The 21,666-nt window shown below is 51.5% G+C and overlaps 1 protein-coding gene across 1 annotated transcript in view; it reads left to right on the forward strand.

Annotated features, from left to right (window-relative positions):
- Nucleotides 1–19,740, forward strand: part of LOC144157585 (transmembrane protein 17-like) — a 75,423-nt gene extending 55,683 nt beyond the window's left edge. The window contains exon 4 of the mRNA XM_077688428.1: nucleotides 19,431–19,740. Within this exon, the coding sequence (XP_077544554.1) occupies nucleotides 19,431–19,679 (249 nt within the window). The 3' untranslated portion in view covers nucleotides 19,680–19,740. The remainder of the gene's footprint in view (nucleotides 1–19,430) is intronic.
- Nucleotides 19,741–21,666: the final 1,926 nt, after the last annotated feature.

Genomic DNA, 21,666 nt, shown 5'->3' on the forward strand with positions numbered 1-21,666 from the left:
CACTACAGCAAATGAGATCATGCATCGATTGTTGAAATAACTTGTCACCCTCACTGTCATACTGGAGAATCCCTGTTGACTCTACAACACAGCATACAACACTGAGTAATGGTAAATGAAATAAAGATTCCCCCGCACCTCCCCGAAGGGAATCGTGCAGAAATGCGAATGCATTGGGTGCACCGATGAGTGTGCACGAGTAATGGCGTAATTAATGACGAGAGTGCGAACGTAATCATTTATTCATCAGCACCTGTTTGTGTTATCGTTGTACCTGACGGCCACAATCACTGCCTTGTGATCGCTAAAGTGCACGGTAAAAGGGTCTTTGAGAAGCATACGCGCGTCACAGTTTCGCGTAAAGACCAGATCAATGCAACTCCCCTGAATGGTAGTGGGGCACGTGTCGAAGCCGGCAGAGAGACAATGCATAGAGTGCCTGGTCTGCATGTACTCGACCAGCCACTCGCCACTCTTCTTGCGCACGTCAACGTTGAAGTCGCAAACCAAGACTATGGGGTCAGAGGGTTTGGAGCGCACGCGCACACTTTCCATAGCCGCGTCCAGCTGCGCGGCAACGGCGTCTCGAGCGAGGTTGGGCGCGAGGTACACGGTCACCACAAAGACTCAGTCTCCGGTGTAAGGGTGTACAAGTCCTTGTACGGAGACGTGTCTCGAACGGGAGACGTGGCAACGGCGTGCGATATCAAGTTCCCATACACGTTAGACACGAGACTAACACCGCAGTACTCGCCGTCCTTGCCGCTTCGAGCAAAGTAGTACTCGTTGACGGCGTCATCAGCCACAGCACTAGCACTCGGGCAGACACTGCGATTGAGGACGAGGAGTGAAGCCTGTCGTTGTTGCCGCAGTTCTTCGCTGAAGGGCAAGTAGCGCTTGACGAACACGTCCACACCACCGGATCGGCGGAGAGATAACACCTGCGGGCGCACGCCGACGGAGCACGACAACCCCCGACTAAGAAATGCATTCGCATTTACGACGACGACGACGACGAAGGCAGAACTACGAGGCGCGCGCTCACGTGCGCTCGCGCTGGAGGAATGCAAGGCCCCCCAAAGGCCCCCCCGGCTGTTCCTGGGCACGCAAATAAATGATTGATTGATTGATTGATAGATTGATTGATTATTATTATTATTATTATTATATCCACGCAGCAATGCGACAGTTTTTCTGAATCTCGTCGGTGCGAGGTCCCGTTAACCAGCTCCCAATGTAGAGTTCCTATGCTAAACTTTTATATCCACCGGGCTGGTCCCACCTCATCTCGCCTTTGTGCACTCTGTGGTGCATAGGAACATTAGATCACCAAAGATGAAAGTTCGCTTCACAGTTCTGACACTCAGTTCATCTTTGTGAGTTCACATTAAAGTTGGATCCGCAATTTAAAGGGCTCATGGTACGCCTGAATTCATAACGATTTTGACCGCCATTTTGATCTCTTGAACTCAAGAAATCCGTTCAGCTGGTCATGCAAGACACCTATCCGAAAGGCGAATCAGGCTTCAATGAATACTTTTTTTGAAAAGGCTGAATTGTATACATAACATTACGCAAGGATGAACAAAAAAATGAGTGTTTGAGGGCCTCAAGAACACTGTATTTGCAGGACTCCTTATAAGTTTGCACGGTGTCAGCACCTTTTGATGTGTTTGTGGTGACGGGAAGCTGCCGAATTCGCTCACGTTCAAGATGTCTCAATACCACATCGAAAAATATTTTGGTTGCGTAAAAAGGAAAGGGCGGCTGAAACAATAGCGCTATTGCGTGTCAATTTACAGATGCCTACAAGCGTCTTTTTATTAGAACAGAAGGTGCATCATCAGATACTGGAAACTCCTCTCGCGATATTGTGACTGATCTCTGTCCCTCAGCTGACGTAAGCCTCGTTGAGTCGCCAACAGCTTTCGCCTCGTTAAGAAGACCATCGCTGTTGCAGGTACTTAATGATGATCACTATACCACCCAGCGGGAAGTCTTTTACAAAAGCCTTTCGCTTGTTCTCAGTGCAGTAGTGCCATATATAGCAGTATTTGGGGCACGGAAAGTATATGGAGGCACATCCCGCAATGAATACTGCACTACACTGATGTCCACTGAGCTGCCAGAAGTCGTTGCTGCGAAAACAACGGTGGTCTCGTGGCACCATCAAAATATTTTTTTGAAGTTGCACCACGTCGTAGAAAAGGGGTTTCGTGTTCTACAGGTTTAATGCATTCGTTCTACACGTTTAATGCAGCCGTTATATGCAAATAGTGAGCGCCTATAAAGGAGGTGTTGACAGTATTGTTTGAACAAATATTACTTGCTGAGTTGGAGCCTCATCTGTTGAACTGCGATGCGTTCGACAATCACATTTAAGTTATCTAAAGACAACCAGAGAACTGGCTATAGAAGAAGCTAAAGACACCCATAGGAATGGCGATACGATTCGCTAAAGACACCCATAGAAACGTCTAAAGAATATTGGGCCAAATAGCTAAAGCCGACCACAAAAAGGATTTTCTATAGCCGACTATATAATATTTTTGTATGGGTGTTGGCTCTGTTGCGTTGCATGACCAAGCCCAGTACTTTAAGTATAGAGGCACTTGGCACGGAATTATTCTGAATTATTATCGCTATGTGTAGCATGACCGGAGGGGGGCAGGGAGGGTCATGAGCTTCGACTTAGTAGAGGAACGAATAAAAGGGACGCTAAGCGGACGAAGACGAAGTAGAAACACGCACCACACACAGGCGCCAACATCCAACTGTTTATTCATGAAAACCACTCTTACTTATACACAGGCCAATAGTAGAGATTACTGCCAGAAATTAACAATTGCTGACGACTCACAGATAACATAGTAACAGCATTTGGCATGTTGGCACACACGCACACAACTAATACTACAGACAAATAACCATAACGACTAATTTATTCATTCCAATAAGCATGAACCAACTGGTTCAACAAGTTTTGTTAGTAGAGGAGCACTCAAGACCGGCGAGTGCCGCTTCCGCGACTACGATGTCTGTGTTGAATAAAGAGAAAGAAGCGCGCCACGAGGCGGGCAGCGGTGGCTCGCTCCACGAGCCCGGCTCTCGCGGCAGTCGTTCGTAGGCATCACTGATAGCCGGACGTCTGGTTTACTGGTTCCCTTTCGCTACACATTCTCTGGTGCCGAAAACCCCCAGCCGTCCGGTCCCGCCGACTCGCGCCATGGAATCGCTTCGTCGCCGCCGGGGAGTTCTTCGCGCCACCGTCACGAAGATGACGGCACTCGACGCGCTCCTGCAGAACCCGGCGGCACCGACTCTCGAATTTCAGACGCTGCTGGACATAATTCTCGACAAGCAGCGAGCCTTGCACGAGCTGGACAGCCAGATTCAGGCGGCTCTCACAGAAGAGGAATTTGACGCGGACGTGTTGGATGCCATTGACTACGACGAGCGCATCTGCGCCCTTCGCACGCGCGTGCGCTCCGTCACGAGCCCGGCCCCTTCAGCCAGCGCAGCCACAGCCGAGTCTGGTGAGCCTTGCGGGAGCGCACCTTCTCAGCCTCGACCGGGCACCCCTCAGACAACGCAGGGAACCCGCTTCGCCGCACTCCGGAAGCTCCAGATACCGAACTTCTCGGGCGACCGACGCGACTGGCAAGGGTTCTGGGACCAGTTCGAGTCCATCATCCATCCGAACACGACTTTGCCACGCGTCGAGAAGTTTAAGTACTTGCTCTCGTACTTGACCGGTCCCGCCAAGGACGCGATCGAGGGCATCAGGCTGGCCGAAAACAATTACGACATCGCTGTAAAAATGATTACAAACAGATTTGGGCGGAAAGACTTTCTCGTGGACGACCACCTGGACAAATTGCTCGCATTGGAGCCGGTGCAGAATTCGGCCGACACCGACAAATTGCGGGTCCTCTACGACACGGTCACGTTTCGCATAAACGCGTTGGAGGGCCTGGGCGTCTCCCCGGACCAGTACTCCGTCGTGCTCCATCGCGTACTGCTGCGGACCTTGACGCACGACCTGGTCCTCCTGTACCGGCAAAGGCTGAAGGAGGAGCACCAGGACGCATCCGAGGTGTCCGCGTCCCCTTCCGCCAGATCCAAGGAAATCAAGGTGATCCTGGACTTTCTCCGCGTCCAGGTAGAGATCCGAGAGGAGAGCGCGTCCGATTGTTCGGTTCCGTCCACGCGCCGCGGCCAGGGGAGACAGCAGTCTTCGCCTCCGCGCATCGATCCGCCAACTGCGATGGGTCTCGGTGCCCAATCGCCGTCTTCGGGGCTACACGGGTGTGAACTTTTCAACGCTCGGGACCACGACATCGCCTACTGCAGAGCGCCAATGTCGCCCGAGGAGAAACGGAAGCGTCTGCAGGCAAGCAAGTGCTGCTTCAGATGCGGCAAGGGCAATCACTTAGCAAAGCAGTGCAGGTCAGCGAACAGTCTGGTATGCGGCCTTTGTTCACGTCGGCACCTTACGACGTGTGCGACATTCAACGCCCGGCTGGAAGGTTCGAACCCCCCAGCAGAAGACCAAATCCCAGTCCCAGCGACAGGGCGACAATCGGCACAGCGAACGCAGTGACGTCCGCTTCGACCAGTGCTGCAGGACTTACGCCAGTCCTTCTGCAGACTGGCCGTGCATGGGGCATCGGCACAAGCCGCCAGCTGCTCGTCCGCTTTTTGTTGGATTCTGGCAGTCAGCGGACCTTCATCCGACGCGATGTGTCCCGCGCACTCGATTGTCCCGTCGACGGGGTCGAACATCTTACCATTGCTACTTTCGGAAACACTCGTACGAGCGCACCTGTTTCGTGCAACCGGGTCTCCTTGACGCTTAAAAGCTGTCGTGTCCGCTACTTTGGGAGCGGTGATGCGAGCAAAAGACTGACGCCACTCCGATGTAGCCGCAAACAAGAAAAAGCCCCGTGTTTATTTCACAGCCGCGTTTTATACAATCCAGCCAGTGACGTCACCTCGGCCCGCGCACCCTGGTGCGCAGCCGCAACAGAGATAACAGATAACACGACAAAAGCCAGCACGATGGCCAGCGCATCACAATCGAGGCCCTAGAGGTCCCCAATATCTGTAACGTCACAAGCCCGCCCGTCAGCGAAGAGATTCTCAATTCGATGGTCGCTAAGTGTCAAGTTGCGGCTGATGCCCGGCTTTCGGACACGTTTCAGGAGCATCAGATAAGCGTGCTGATCGGGTCGGACGCATATTGGAAGGTGGCCACGGGACGAATTTCTCGGATTTCTCCCTCGCTAACAGCCGTGGAAAGTTCTGGGCTGGACTGTGCAAGGTGCCCAACTTGAAAGCCCAAGTCCTTCGACCGCGCACTCGAGCACGCTGTTTTAAATGCAGAGCATTTTAGTAACTCACGATGTCACCCGCGTTGGCGTCCGTGGTCCGCATCACTACGTAGTCCGCACCCTACACTATATAAGGAAATACCTTCCGGCGTCAGGTTTCGATCCCACGACTCTGAGGGCGGAACGCAAGGTACACGGCACTTCACCGACTGCTCCACGGAGCCGACACAGAATGGAAGGTTACGCACGCGCCTTATATCCTTGACTCATTCAACCGTCGGCCACAGGTGCGCCCTCTCCCCCGCGTCCTCCTCGCCTTCTCTCCGCTCGCAACACCCTCTCTCGCCGCGTTCGGTTCGCGTTCATGTGGTGCATGGAGGAAAAAAAAGCTTAGGAGAGGCCCCCAGCTATCCCCGCGCATTGGCAAAAGTGTGGAGGAAGTCACGTGTTTTCGGCGGCCATTGGAAGTCGCGTTAGCAACGGCGTCCTAGCAACAGCCCGCCCGCCGTTCGCCAGTCATGGAGGAAAGGCAGCGCCTGCCTGGTCGTCCGATTGCGAAGATTGCTGCTTCGCTTTGCTGCGCTGTGGTCTTGCGGAACTCGAAAAGGATGCTGCGAGTTGCGAGAGCTGCGCCGATGTGAATATGTCATTTAATTTCTACTTGCAAGTGCACCTTGTACCGCGTCAAGCTATTGCTCCGGTCGCGATCACGACGCGCCTATTGAAGTGCAGATATCGTGAACGCGCCGTCCCGTCGTACGCGCGGACACCCGTCTGGTAGATTTTCGGGAAGTGATACACGGTGTGCAGTACGTAGGAGACTTGCAACCGAACGATTCGCAACTCAATTTTTTGGTTATCGCCGCCGCAATATATAGTTTGCTAGGCCGGCAATGCGCGGCAGTGCTTTTGCAACTGTTACAAGGTAGATTCCCAGTTGATATAATTCCATCGTCCTATTACCTTAGTAGGTGTCCGTCTGTTGACTGGAAAAGTGCTGGATCTGGAATCTGGATCTTTTTGTGGTCTCGCTCTGGATTTCGCTTTTCAACGCTTCATACTGCGAGGTTAGTGATGAACGTTTTCAACTGATATCACCTTGAATTTATTGACACTGAGACAAGTTGAAACTTGGCGAAAAAAAGTTTATTGACGCCACCCACCCTCTCATTTTTTTTTTTACTCAATAAAACGTTTTGCCTCCTCCTCCTGCTCCTCCTCCGCCTCCTTCGCAAAAAATTCTATCGAAGGCACGCGAACAACGGTAAAAACATTCCACAATTTTTTAGCGTGAAATCTGCATGAAGTACTGCTTACCTATATATATAGAACGGCCGTTTAATTGACTAGTCATCTCTGGGATTGCCAGTGAAACTGCAACGCAAACTTGGGCACTTTCCAGTCCGGTAGCCGCACGGCGTTCGCCCACTGTTTGCGGCGTTCTCCATCGCTTGAGAACCTATAAACGGCGGCGATTGCAAACAAAGAATGAATGCACACCAATGTACAGCAATACTTGTCAGCGGAATGATGCACTAACCGGTGGAAAGTGACGCCCAATTCCTTGGGTACCGATCGCGGCTTGCAGCCTGGCACCGAGCATTGCGGCATTGTTAGAGCGAGCCGCTTCGCAAACCTGCTGCGGCCACACTGAAGACGTGTAACAGTGTAACCGCACGTTTAGGTTCACGGTCACGCGCTGCAAAACGGTCTTCTACCTGCCTATCAGCTGATTTCCGCCGGCTCGGCGCTGGCAGATGCAGACGACAAGAGAGGCGATACAGGACGGAGGAGGCGGAGAAGGTGCACCGAGAGAGAGAGGCAAAAAGAGTCCGCCAATGGCATGGAGGCCCAATGGTCCGCCATTCGACTTACAGAAATGGCGTTTCCGGCTGCGCTGGGTGTGACGTCAGGGCCTCTCCTAAGCTTTTCTTTCCTCCATGATGTGGTGGCTAGGGTGCCTCGATGCGCGCCCGCTCCGCTGAGGGTGAGGACAACCGCGTCGTCTGCTAGCGCGACCGCCATTTTCTTGCATCCGCTATGCGCGGGGCGCGCGTTTGCTGCGTGACGCGCCTGGATAGTGCTGGTCTCGCTAACAGTGTGGGCTTGATTTGGCTTTACTTTTGATATACATTCTTTTTCTAGCGTAGATGAACAGAAGAGTAAGGTTTTGGTGAAGGATTCTCTATTTTGAGGTGATAAGCGAAGGTATGGTGAATGCCTTTCTTTTTTTACGATAGGTGACACGGCGGAAAACTTCACGCCGTCGTGTCATACCGGCGACGTGAACTTGCTGTCGTTGCGTTTACATATAAACATAGCAGAAAGTAGGCGAAGTACATGAAGGAAGGGAACTGCTGCATATTCAAGTGCGAATGTCCGGCACGCTTACAGCCACTGAAACTATTATTCGGTACTTACATATATAGGATTGCCTGGCGGCAAAGTGTGTCATGCATGCACTGTGCAATCTGAACGTGATTGATTGATTGGTGAGGTTTAAAGCGCATACGCTACATAGGTGATGAGGCGCCGTAGTGGAGGGCTACGGATTAATTTTGACCATCTAGGAATCTTTAACATGCGCCGAACTCTCGAACAAACGGGCGTTTTGTATTTTCGTCTCCATCAGAAAAGCGGCCGCCGCGGTCGTGAATCGAACCAGCGTCCTTGGGCTGTAATCTAAACATAAAGGCTTACACGGATGTAGGAAAATCATTTAATACCTTGAAGCAAAAATACACTATGCACAAAGTGATGAACGACATCCTCCACTGCTGATACATAATACATTATGTACAAAATGATACACACTTCACTGCAGTTATAATACAGGTAATGCTGATTACGCTCGAATGTTTCCGAACTTGCTCTTTGAGGTTTTGAATTGCGTTCTCAGCATGTGTGTGACGTTCTTGAAGTGCGGTGTATCTTCTTTCCAGGTCTGCCAACTGCTTTTTCAACTCAGCTCAATCCCTTTGTTGTGTCTCACTAGCTGTGAGAGTTTTATTTGTCGAGTTTGGAATTTCGACATTCAAAGCTTCGACACCTGGGCTGTTGAGTTGGAGGTTTTCCGATGACGTCTCTTGTGATACCGTCTCTTGTGATACCGATGGCGTCTCTCGTGAGTTGACTCGGGGAGGATTTCCGCTGTCTGATGATGCGTGAAGTTTTTTAGCGGGGTTGTCTACCTCTTCATTGTTGGATGTGGGCTCAGGCTGCGTTCTGTCTCCGGGTGGCTTTCGCTGCTTTGGACCGATTTTTAAAGTAATGTACGCACTTATACGAAAACACGCAGTGAATGAAATGGTAAATGCCGACCTCTGATTGGGAAAGGCGTTAGCACAGCATTTGGCTTCAGCTCCTTCCATCCATCTGCACGGATTTGTTCAAAACAGGATCCTTCAAAGTGAGCCTGCACGCTAAATTGTCAATATAGGTGCCTTTTGCTCCCGAGAAATAAGAATAAATGACGTGAAATCAAGCCAATCAAACAAACCGGCATCCACGCGTATCGGCTCACATCCCCACATGATTCACATAATAGAGGTGTAATTAACACATTTCTTTTCACCTCCATGCGGTACTTTTATGGCATGATAAGCGACAATAAATGTCTGAAATATTATAATTTTTGCGCACAACAAGATTTATAAGAGACCTTAAGTTGAGACAACACGGAGAAACACGAGAATAACGCGTCGCATGCAGTTTTAGGCTTTGGGATATATCATTCACACTGCCAAAAAATGGGCTTTTGGGGAAGTAAGCGTGATGCGCCGGGGTGACGCTTCGGGACTGAGAAAGGTCGCACACCTTTTTACAACGAGCGCCTTATTTCGTGATACAAAGTGAAATGACTAAAGATGCAAAGCGCCACACGTTTTATATCGGCCCCCCGCTTTAAGAGGCCACGTCCGTTTGCATCGATCGAAATATAAAAAGGCCGCAAAAGCATGATGAAACCTCCAACATAAACACGTAAAACCGTGCGTCTGCTATCGAGAAACAGCCACACAGACAAGCTTACAATAGCCCCAAATAGATTTTGCACTGCTTGGAAGCCGGGTACTTGCACTGCATATGCAGGAGTGCTTCGTCGGCTGCCACTTGTCCCGCTTGATCTTCACCGACCACAGAAGCCGCCTTTTTGGGTCTCTGGGAAACAAAACATGCTCCAGAGATTTTTAGCGCTGCTAGAACACAAGAGAACGCAGCACCCAGACGTTCTGCAAAGAGATTTTGTGAAGAGCGCCGCTTTTCGCGCGCCTAGCGCGGGAGCCGGCGGGGGCGGGATGCAAGAAAATGGCGGCGGCGCCTCCCGAGAACCGGTCTTGAGCGGCGGCGACCCCTTCAAAGAGTGGCGCCACCCTCCGCAGAGCGGGCGCGCATCGAGGCACCCTAGTGGTGGCGCGATTTCGGCGCTATAACACTCTCTCGCGAAGGGCATTGGATTGGATTCGATTGGATTGGATTAGATTGGCTTGGATTGGATTTGGATTGGGTTGGATTAAAGTGGATTGTGTTGGATTGTGTTGCGTCATAGCCGCGCCACGTTGTGTCGTAGCCTCTCCACGTTGCGTAATAGCCGCGGCAGGGGGTTCCCGGCACGTTTCACGTTTCACCATCGACTTCATCGACAATGTCTACGCTGGAAGACAACAATTACAACAACAACAACCAATACGTAATCCATAAGACTTGCAGGCACGCCCCCCGCGGAAATGCTCTGCATTTGATCGTGCCCCTCGCGAGGGGGATGTTTTATCATAATAATTGACTTAACACTTGTAGCAGGTCGGCCTTGCTGCTACCGGCAAGGAGCATACGCTGAAGCAGTGGTTCTATAACACAGCGGTTTATTTGTCGCTCGGGGAAGCGCCCCCTGAAGACGCCGCCGCTGACGTTGAATTGTCGTCTATGTGGCGCCTGGAAGCAATCGGCATTCAGGGATTATCGGAAAACTCAGGATTCAATGACCCCGCCATCCTCCAGTTCCAGCATGGAGTTCGCAAAGCAAGCGACCGCTATGAAGTGCCCCTTCTAATTCGAGAGCCAGGGCTCGATGTCTCCGATAACAATTATCGGCTTGCAGAGCAGAGACTCTGTATGCAGCTCAAACGCTTCCGCGGTCAGCCAGATTTACTACGGCAATATGACAAGACCATCCGCGCATACTTTGATGAGGGCCATGCGGAACGAGTGACCTGCGACAAAGAGGATGGGAAACCGAACACCTACTATATGCCACACCATGGTGTCGTGCGTCGTGATGCTGTGACAACCAAGCTTGGAGTTGTTTTGAAGCAAACCCCTGATCAACTTGGGGCCGCGGGAGTATGTTGAATAAAGAGAAAGAAGCGCACCACGAGGTGGGCAGCGGTGGCTCGCTCCACGAGCCCGGCTCTCGCGGCAGTCGTTCGTAGGCATCGCTGATAGCCGGACGTCTGGTTTACTGGTTCCCTTTCGCTACAGTCTGTGCCTGCCTGAGGCGCCTCCTCAATTTGTGCATCACTACCTCCGGCGCTCCAGAGAGAGAGAGAGACAACCTTTAATAGAAAAGGATGACCACTGGTCACGATGGGGAAAGGAATGGGGAGGGAGGGTAAGAGAAAATAAACAAATTAATGCTGGTCGTTCTCAGTAGTCAATAACTGGGCCAGTTCTTGGAACCTGCAATTCATGGGCCAGTTCATGGTGATCGCAATAGGGTTTGTGCACATACACCAGTTCGTTCGGGGGAGGACCCGCTCAAACAACCCGTGCCAGACCGCTTTTGATTGAATAAACCGCTATTTCACATAATAGTTGTGCATCAGTTTGTTGTGGATCGGGATGGGCCTGAGGAGATTGAAGAAATGGAATGCCATACTGCACTCCATTCGTCGATTGTCGAATAAATATGGTGGAGCATCGCAGAAAGCCATCTTGAATATGGCCAGGGCTGTCACTGTGAGCACCCTCACGTACGGTGCAACGGCTTACGACCTCAACAAGACCGACACCAAAACCATTCAGGTGCTACATCGGGCGACCCTCGGGACAGTCACTGGCTTACCAAACATACACCCATTGGTAAACTGGAGCAAGCTGTACCTCTTCCTCCTATTGAAGCCATCATTCAGGAGGCCAAAGCCCAGGCGTACTTCAAAAGACCCCTTACACACCAGGGACACGCCTTAGCAGCGTGAGACGCCAGAAGACCACCAGTACCTTCCAATTACCCAGTCCCCATAGCACCCTGGCAGCGACCAGCAATTGATACTGCTACGCATAGCAGACGTATAGAGCGTACTAATACTCTATTGCGACAGCGGCGAATCCGACGCCTCCAAAGGGATCGCCTTCAGAACGAACTGGACATTTTCACGGACGCAAGCGTAAACCAGTACGGCGCGGGCCTTGCTTGGACATGCCCTGAGGCACCGGTTCTCTCAGGGTACACTACCATACTTCGCAAAGAACTTTCCAGCCTCGATGCGGAGCTGTACGCTATTAACAACGCAGTGTCAGCTATCGCCTTTGACTGTGACCCACCTCTACCGCCCTCCATACGCATACTCACAGATTCGTACGAGGCCCTCACAGCTTTGCGATCATATGATTCGACCCACCCTGTGGTCCACGAAATTCTATTTCAAATTCAACTCCTCAAACGGAACAACACCAACATCCGCGTCGACTGGGTACCTGGCCACGAACCATTTTCTTCAGGCAACCAGGCGGCTCATATGGCCGCTCAGGAGAGTTCCCCCTCTTATCCTCCACTGGTGCCTGGGGAAAGGCCGTCGCGGTCCCCCTCTGCCTCCCCAGCGATGCGTATTCACCAGCACAAGAAGGACCGACGCACACGTCTAAAAGCCCTAACTCCAGCTGGCTACCTCAGCCGCCTACCTCCTATTCCCCGCTCAGGCGAAATTTTTATTAACAAATATATTGCAAATTCAGCGTACACACCTGAAACACTTCGCAAGTGGTATACCCCTCACCTGCCCCCTCGATGTCCTTACTGCCGTACCACAACACCATCAGACCTCACACACCTAGTTTGGTGGTGCCCAGCTTTCGCCACGCACCGTACATTTCAATCTCCAAAGAGTGATGTCATCGGGTATACAAGCTATGTTTAAGGTGTGGGATTTGAGGTAAGCTTTTGGGGAGATTAAAATGAGCCAGATAAAAAAGGAGGGGAGATAGGACTGCGCCTTGAAGTGTACCAACTTAGGGCATGTAAATAGTGTCGGATACTAAGTCCCCGACGTGTAGTACAGCAGTACGATCAGTGAGAAACTCTTTTATGTAAGTGTAAACTGGACGGCGGGCAATTTCAGATTGGAGTCGTAGATCGAGCTGTTTTATGAAATGGTCGCTTCCTAGCGTATGTAGTGTGCAGAGCCATTTAACGTCTGCGGTTCCGCGAGAGAAGGAAAGATCCGGGGAGGTATCTTTCTGCACGCTATTGCCAATTCTTGTAGGGTATAGGGACCGGACTCTGTCGTGAAACGCTGACCCTGGGTGAGCTCCCATAGGAGGCGACCCTTGCGAGTAGTGTGTGTGTAATCCCAGGCCGTTTGTGGGGAATTTAAATCGCCTAATATGGGTAGAGGATGAGCCTTAGTAGCCAGGTGGAACAGTTGCTTGAATGTGAGTGCGCACGTGAGTGAGTGTGTTAGCCGGTAGAAGCAGTGTGATCTATTTCGAACAGCTCCTTCTGTCCATTCAGTAGTTAGTTTTTACTGCCTCATTCGTTTATATTCTCTAAATCTTATCAACATGTGTGTGAACTTCAAAAATTGGAGATTTCGTGAACTTTCATGAGTGCGAATGTGCATCTTGTTATAGTTATGTGTATACGGTGTTTTCGCTTTTGTTTTGTCTTTGGCAAAAGAGTTGCCTCTTCTATTGTTACCACTGAGCGAGCATCCGGAGTCTGCCGTGACCCGCCCACAAGCGATTTGCGCTTCTGCGGGCAATGTACAGTGAAAATGTACAGTGAAATTTATCGTAAAATAAAGTTCTATGTATGCATGTATGTATGTATGTATGTATGTATGTATGTATGTATGTATATATGTATGTATGTATGTATGTATGTATGTATGTATGTATGTATGTATGTATGTATGTATGTATGTATGTATGTATGTATGTATGTATGTACGGAGGCTACAATATACGTTGAGTATTTACAATAGGGAGGCTTTCCGTTTGGGGGGGGGGGATAAAGGACAACCAAATCATGTTGGATATTAATACTGTCAAATTGTAAATGTTCCCCGGGAATGTTACGTTGGACCAATACTGCAGTGTATGGGTTATATTTATATTGTAAGACCTGATAGCCCGGCAACTTGACGTTCGGTACGGGTTCTTGTAATGCTATCGCAAGAGGAGCTTTTGGCTATGTGGAAAGAAACTGCAGGTTAGAGCGCTTGCGGGTAAAGCCTCTGCAATTCCACTGCCAAACAGAAAACGTGGCATCCGGCTTATTCATTGTCAAATTCACTAGGCGGGAGGGGGGTATTTTGAGGCAAATTTCGGTCGCTGTAGGGGCGAATGCAATTATGTATACCGGCACGAAGCGATTCGATGGTTCCCTGCATGGCTGCCTGGTTGGCCAAGAGGATTTGGTGGAGTTGTAAATATCCCTCCTTCTACTGCGCGAGACCTGGTTGGCATGCAGCCTCGATCCCAGCGAGACGGTCGTCTGATGTGGAAGGTGTGTCGGAAAAAGTGGGGGTAGCCATGGCTTTGCGCTTTACAGGGGGTGGCGTGGAAATATCCTGGGAGGCCGGAGTTGGCTGCTCCGATTGAATGGGGGAAATATCGGCACGAGCGTGGAGGCTATTTTCGAGCTTCAAGACGGCATTCTCTTGTTTCAAGGAGAGGATTTCTGCCCTGATAGCTTGCAATTCTTTAAGAATTTCAGCTTGCGTACCAGGGGAAGATGAGAAAGGCGAGGGCAATGATGATGATGGAGCACTGGCAGAGTACCTTTGTTTTGACAGTGCCCATTGGGAACAGTTGCCAGGTTGCAGCGGATCGAGGAACGTCCGTGGCACGAAGAGTCCCCGCAGACGCTGAGAGCCTTGGCGTACGACACAGGAGATCGGCGTGATTGGTAGCGCTTGGGGCACGCTGCCGTCCCAGTAGCACGAGGGCGTTCACAAACGATGCATTTAGGAGTACACGGATGATTTCATGTGGCGTTTATCAGTCCGCAGGTTGGGCACCGAGAGGCAGTTTGTCCGGTTGGGCAGACATCGCGTTGGTGTCCTGCAGTGGCGTAGCCAGAGGGGGGGTTTGGGGGGGGGGTTCCTGACCGGGCTTCAGCCCCCCCTCCGAAATTTTTCGAGCCGGCGCCGTGTTGCCTGTTTTGCCTGGTACGTCGCGTGTGAACAAAGGCGCATATCTTTCGCAAGTGCCGCTATTAGAAACAAGCGTTGTGCCCCTTTGTGCGTGATATGTCGACACACGGAGAATAATTGGCCGGTTGAGTCGTTCTCAGCAGAGGAGATTAACTCGTCACGGTATGGACGAGGAAGCAAGGAGTGGTCCGCACTAACTCGCGACGGAAAAGAAGAGGGGCCGCCGGCTATTGACGGGTGAAGACTGGTACGATGAAGGGCCTAAAGGGAAGAGACGATCATTGTATGTTAAGCAGAACAACATGCAAGCGGTGGTGGCAGACCACGGCCGCTCCATCTCCTAAAAAGGGGGAGATCGAGTGGCCGTGGGCAGACATTCAGGACTCCTGCAAGGTAATTGAAGAATGCGATGCAGGGGCTGCGTATTGGGCGAAATGTGGGTGTTATCTGAATGAATGTCGTGCGTGGGCCTTTGTGAGTGAGATCAGGGCGCACAGCAAAGTATGCCCCTCTTCCGCGCGTCACCCCTTCATTCTTCCTTTTTCACGTTTCTGTCGAGCCATCGAGGGTGTTGTTCGCACTGCGTGTCCCCTTCTGAAAGCGGTGTTGCGACAGTCATTTTCACCTGTTCGGCGGTATTTTTCCCTAACCTAGGGTATTGGAGAACAGCGGGTCAACAAAAATGGCGCGCTGCGGCTCATAGAGCCAGTTCCAGGCTTTATTCTAAACGTGAGGGCACGGCGGTCACTCCCCCCACGGGCAGACGGCAGTCGCGACAGCAACAAAGAGCCGATGGCCAACTACAACCTCGGTCACAACTAAAGCTCCTCCATTTAGTCCAAGGCCGCTTTTTACCTGGGCGGCCGCTGCCCGGAGCAGTGTATGTTCAGGGGCTTAATTGAGACAAAACAAGATCAATATGCTGCAAGGACAGAAGCACCCATGCCTTCGAGAAGCTCATGTTCCAAGTGCCAACACACAAAAGAGGCCTCAAATTGTAAGATTTTCTTCCATTGATTTTTCTTTGCATGATCGCTGATGTATTTTGACGATGGAGGTTGCTGTACCTTGTGCCTTAAGCTGTGCGGTGTAGATAAATTGACCACTTCCTAAGTTTACACGATGTTACAGTACCTTTGTTTCTGTGAGATAAAAAATGTGTGTCTCGTTTTATTTCGAATGCAATATTCGCGTTTGAATTGGTCGTTGAAAGAAGTGCCCACGGTGAAGCGGATAGGTGACTTTCAATGAAGGAAAGCGTAAATTCAACTCGTATAAACGCCTAAATGTTTTATTATGCACAATCTTGGGGAGGGATACTCAGAGTGTATCGGGACAGCACTAGTACCGGTACATGAAAAGTTAAAAATATATTAGTTCACGCTGCAGTTTCAGTAGTTTGCTTTTACAGGGACACAACTCCATGTGAAGTAGCCGCTGTCGCATGGTGTGCCCGTTATCGAGACTTTTGTCACCGCGTTTCATACCAACGCGTGCATCTACTGCTGCACCCAACTTTAAAATCATCATGCAGCGTGCGCAAGTGAAGGACATTCGTAATCATGGCGCAGAAACGTACGTGCCGTTGTGGTGGAATTTTTCGTTAGCGCTTCCTGGCCTTCGAAGTTCTGTGTGCGTAGACGTATCGTTCTTTCAGTGCTCAATTGGTCTGCCATGTCAACAAAATTTCGTAATTAAACAAACAGTCTGACTGACTGTAGGGTTTAACGCGCCGACGCAACGCAGGCGATGAGGCGCGCCGTAGCGGAGGGCTCCGGATTAATTTTGACCACCTGGGGATCTTTAACGTGCGCCGAAATCTCGTACACACGGGCGTTTTTGCTTTTCGCCTCCATCAGAAAAGCGGCCGCCGCGGCCGGGAATCGAGCCCGCGACCTCGTGCTCAGCAGCGCAACGCCTTAGCCACTGAGCCACCGCGGCGGGTAACAAACAGTCTACAGACCACAGTCCCTATCAAGAGCACCAGCACACTTCCGCCGCCAGCACACAGCAATATTTTGCTCAACACCACCGTCTTTGCGTTATTATTTTTTCTTGCGGAATTTAAAGCTCGATACGAATTGAATTGTCAACATTGCAGTGACTTACCCCACCTTATCCAGGAGTGGTACGTATACACCTAAAGGGAATGGCCTCCCCAGAAAAGTTACTGGATAGTGCACGTCTTGAGACAGGCTATAGGGCATTTATGCACGAAGCATTGAATACTTGACAGAGAATAATGCAACTATTTCAGAACACAATAAGGAAGCTCATTACAACACACATTTGGGCTGTGCCGAAATGTCAACCTGATTCATCGATGTTACAAAGCACCAGCTTCTCATGTCTGCCCGGAGTCCTGATAGAAGCTACGAGATGCATTGCATTGAGACCAAAAACATCAACGGTAACTTTAACTGGCATGGCTTAACAAATACCGATGGCTGAATTATTCCGCTTTACGCGAGGGTTAATCCTGCCATTTTCGTGTAATTTTCGCCGTTAACAGCGCTGTTCTTGAGCGGGATGTCTGTGTGTTTATAGTACAGGGTTAGTATTTGCTGAAATTTTTGCTAGTGATATAACGCTTATTGTAGGCATAATTCATAGCCTGTCGTTTTTTTCTTAAGACCTGCGCTACACATAACCTAAGGGCATGAATTCGATGTAGGCTGCACAGAATGAGCTTTATTGGCCTTGCACTGAAAGCTGCTGTACGGGCGTATAATGCTTATAGGCAAAAAAGTTCCTTCTGCATTTTGGACAAGAACTAAATAAAAAATTCCTTCTTACGGCCCACGTCATTTTATTGCGGATCTCACACTCATCATACTCCACACGTTGATATAAAGCAAGGAATCACATGAAACTATGGCTATTTAATGCAATGCCGCCTGCACAAGGTGCCCGTGCGTGCACAATACGTCCTGTATCACGAGAACAGAGTTTTCACCACGCGGTCTGCGGATTTTCTCCCAGTTTACAGCTTCGCCTAGCGCAAATACCATCGTAATCAACACCAATATCACGAGAGAGACCCTAAAGGGGCCATGTGAAGACAAAATACAGCCTCGTTCAATTTGGTAGAATGAGCTTTGGTAACTCACACGCTCCCTTCCAGTCACAGACGTTTTTCAACCGAAGCGATGCAACAAGTATCAAAAACTACAGCGCTGCAGTGACGTAATACGGGCGGGAGTGATGTGCATAGGCCAGCACTAAAACGTAGTTATGAGTGTGTTAACTACGCGTTGGAATTCAAATGATAGGATAGGATAGGCCACACTACAACCGCACAATCATGTTCCTTGGCGGTGGCTTAGGTCGTTGGGCGCCAATCGTACGAACGAGATCCTGTAATGTCATACAGAAACCGCGAGAAAGTGGGCGGGGATTCGCCACGGCTTCATATAATATCTCGACTATTCCTTCGAAGTTGGCAATAAAACTGGTATTCGGAAGTCTCGGAGGCGCTTTTGATATTGGAGGACGTTTGCCTGAGCAGTTCCGACAGTTTGCGTGCGTGCTGTTGGCACTTGAAAGAGTTAAGAAAAATTGTAATGTCAGCCGGAATCTGCGCGAAAAATCAGACTACTACTACAAAATACTTCAGCAAATAAAGGTATGCTTCTGCAACGTGATTTTAATGTTGTTTTTCCTGTTCATTCATTAATTCGGCATTCGGATAATTCGGACATTTTTTCCGGTCCCGTGAGATCCGAATTAACGAGCTTTTACTGTATTGTTATCAGGACAATAGTCTTTTAAATGAACAAAACATGTAAACTACCCCGCTTTTTTCATTCGGGGGGGGGGGGGCTTGAGAACAACCTTAGCCCCCCCGAAAAAAAATCCTGGCTCCGCGCCTGGTGTCCTGGCCGCCAGCGTAAAGTGCACGCTTCTGATTTCTTGCGAACAGGCTTGCAGCGGTATGTCGCGGCGCGATACCGAAGGGACGGTGGTTCCATCGAACAGAATTTGGGCAATGTTAGAGTCATTCAGCCGCTTGGCATGGAGCACTCCGAGTCCAGGGTTGAAGTGGGAGATGCTGTGGAGGATTTGTTCTGGGGTTTCGTCCGCTGGGATATTAAAAATGGAGCGGGTACGTGCGCGGATACCGGCTATTGCTTGCCATTCAAGATTAGCGCCTCCAGCTTCGCGTAATTGTGTGCTCGAGTTTCGTCGGGGGTGCTAGCAAAGATAAAATTCGCCCTCGCGTGAATGATCACCGTCCCGCTTGCTCTTGCACGGTGCCAGCCAGGGCCAGGCCGCCACCAGGTCGGGGGATGATTTTGAGGTCGTCCTCCGGTAAAGGGAGGGCCGGGGGAATCGGCGTCGGCTTCAAGAGGAATTGCGAGATGGTGCGATGGCAGAATTTGCCTGGAGCGCTAATAGAGACAAGGCCGAGGACACATTTGAGGCGCTTCGTGTCCTACATCGTCCGTGCTATTTTCTCGCTACTCTAGTGGATCCAATATATTGAGGTAAAAGTGCAATGCATGGCCATGGCCATCATTCATGCAAACAGCCCATTGTACGTGGAACTAATGTGAGGTCTTCTCCTAAGAAGTGACGATCGATGTCCAGGCATTACTGAAACCATGGCCTCCATGGTAAGGTTCCCATGAGGCCGCACAACTGCGACGGCGAGATTTGCTCCAGAGGTTCTGCAGGAGATGGTGTGCCGGAAATGGGCCAAGCAAGTTCGCTTCATCCCGTGCTGCAGATGCCGGCGCTGGCGGGCTTCTGGCTCCTGGGCCTGCTGCTGCAGCTGCCCCTGCTGGCCTTCGCGGCGTTCGCCGGCGCCCTGCCGCTTCCCCTGGAGCGGGCCGTGGACGCCCCCATGGCGCTCTTCCTGGTCGCCCAGCTGGCGGCGGCCTTCGGCGCCGTGCGCAGGGTCACGCGCCAGCCGTCCTCCCGCGGCAGCCGGCTTGTCCCCGCTGCTGGTGCCTCTCCACCCTCTGAAGAAGGATGACCTGCGAAGCTGCACGCCTTCCACGGAGTGCAGGAAATTAAACGCGTTTGTTTGTGATTTACGACAGAGCATACTTCCTAGCCAAGTTTGGAATGACAACGCAAACTAAACGGGACGAGAGACAAGAACACAACACTTCTCCCTCGTTTTGTTTAGTTTGCGCTGTTTAATCAGCGGACTATATACAAACTATATATATATAGCCCAGTTTTAGCAGCAGGTCCGAGCTTTATCCTAGCAGGCAGACGTAGAGCTACCTCTTTCCCTCCCGCGTCGTAGGCATTGTGGGGTGCCGCGTCGGTAGAAGGCAGCATCCCAACGTAAAACATAACTGTTTATTAACGTGGAAGCAGCAGCGGGGCAAGCATGCCGGCCTGCGCTTGTTAAGGTTAGAGGAACAATCATAATCTCGAGCTTAGCGGCTTGGGTTTTATTGACCCCAGTGGTGACGTAAGCCTTCGGCGAAACTGTGGTGTCGCTGTCCCTTATCGGAAACGTGTTGCAGCGAGTGGCCGTGTCACGCTGGGCAAAACAGTGACGAGACGGAGGCTGCGCAGGTTTGTGCGCAGTGGTCGCCACATCACCCCCCCGCGGAGTACAGAGCCCTCAGGGTCTATAGAAATCTGGGGGGCGTACCAGACGTCCAGAGCGTGTCGTGAAAGGAGCGGGCTGCGACGTCGGCGGCTGTGGAAGGGTGCCTGTGGGAGGAGTGGCGCTGCCCGGTTCGTTCGCAGCGATGTATGCGGGCTTGAGTCGGTCAATCGAGACGCGGACGTCGTTCCCGTGCAGGCGCAGTGTGAAGTTCTTGTCGTCGCGACGAACGACTAGGTGTGGTCCGCTATAGGGGGGCTGGAAAGGCCGGCGGGCGGTGTCGTCGCGGAGGAAAGCGTGCGTGCACGATGCTAGCTCCTTGAACACAAAAGGTGTAGGCTTGCTGTGTTGGGCTGCAGGTGACGGGCGTAAGGTGGCGATGGTGCGTCGGAGCCGGGCGACGAAGTCGGTGGGGTCTGACGGCATAGTGCTGGATGGCAGAGCTGCGAGAAATTCACCTGGGAGACGGAGTGGTTCCCCGTAGACGAGCTCTGCTGGTGTAGTGTGGATGTCCGGCTTGAAGGTGGCGCGAAGACCGAGGAAGACGGCAGGGATGGCCTCGAGCCAAGTCGAGTCCGGGTGGCACATAATGGCTGCCTTGAACTGTCGGTGGAAACGCTCGATCATGCCGTTGGCGCAGAGGTGGTAACTGGTGGTCCTCAAGAGTTCAAAACCGATAGTCAGCCTGAGGAGCCTGAATAGGTGCGATTCGAACTGTCGTCCTTGGTCGGTGGTTACACGGCGGGGGGCGCCGAAACGAGCAATCCAACCGGTGAAGAAGGCCGAGGCGACGTCTTCTGCGGTGATTCCCTCGAGGGGCCATGCCTCGGGCCATCGAGTGTATCGGTCGATGGCGGTGAGACAGTAGCGGTAGGGTCCAGCCTGGGGAAAGGGTCCTATGATGTCGAGGTGGACGTGCTCGAACCGACCAGAGGGCTGAGGGAATGTTCCGAGTGGGGACGTGACGTGCCTGGTGATTTTGGCACGTTGGCAGTGAATGCAGGAGCGCGCCCACGTGCGACAGTCGCGCTGCATAGAGGGCCAGACATAGCGGTCAGCTATGAGACGTGTAGAGGCGCGTATGCCGGGATGGCTGAGGTTGTGGAGCTGGTTGAAAACACCACGGCGATGGGACAGGGGCACGTAGGGCCTGCTTCGTCCTGTCGACGTGTCGCAACAGATTGAGGTTGCCGACCCTGGAATGGGGACTTCTTGTAGCTGTAGTGAGGATGTGCCCTTGAGGAGTTCCTGCAGTTCGGCATCCGTGGTCTGAGCCTCGGCGAGGACGTCCGCTGTTATCTGCGCCGAGCTGATGGTGGCTACACGTGAAAGCGCGTCGGCGACCACGTTGTCTTTCCCGCTGACATGTTGGATGTCGGTGGTGAACTGTGTGATG

Source organism: Haemaphysalis longicornis, unplaced genomic scaffold (genome assembly GCF_048455015.1).
Source record: "Haemaphysalis longicornis isolate Haplotype H1 unplaced genomic scaffold, Haemaphysalis longicornis Haplotype H1 scaffold_10, whole genome shotgun sequence".
Lineage (NCBI taxonomy): Eukaryota > Metazoa > Arthropoda > Arachnida > Ixodida > Ixodidae > Haemaphysalis > Haemaphysalis longicornis.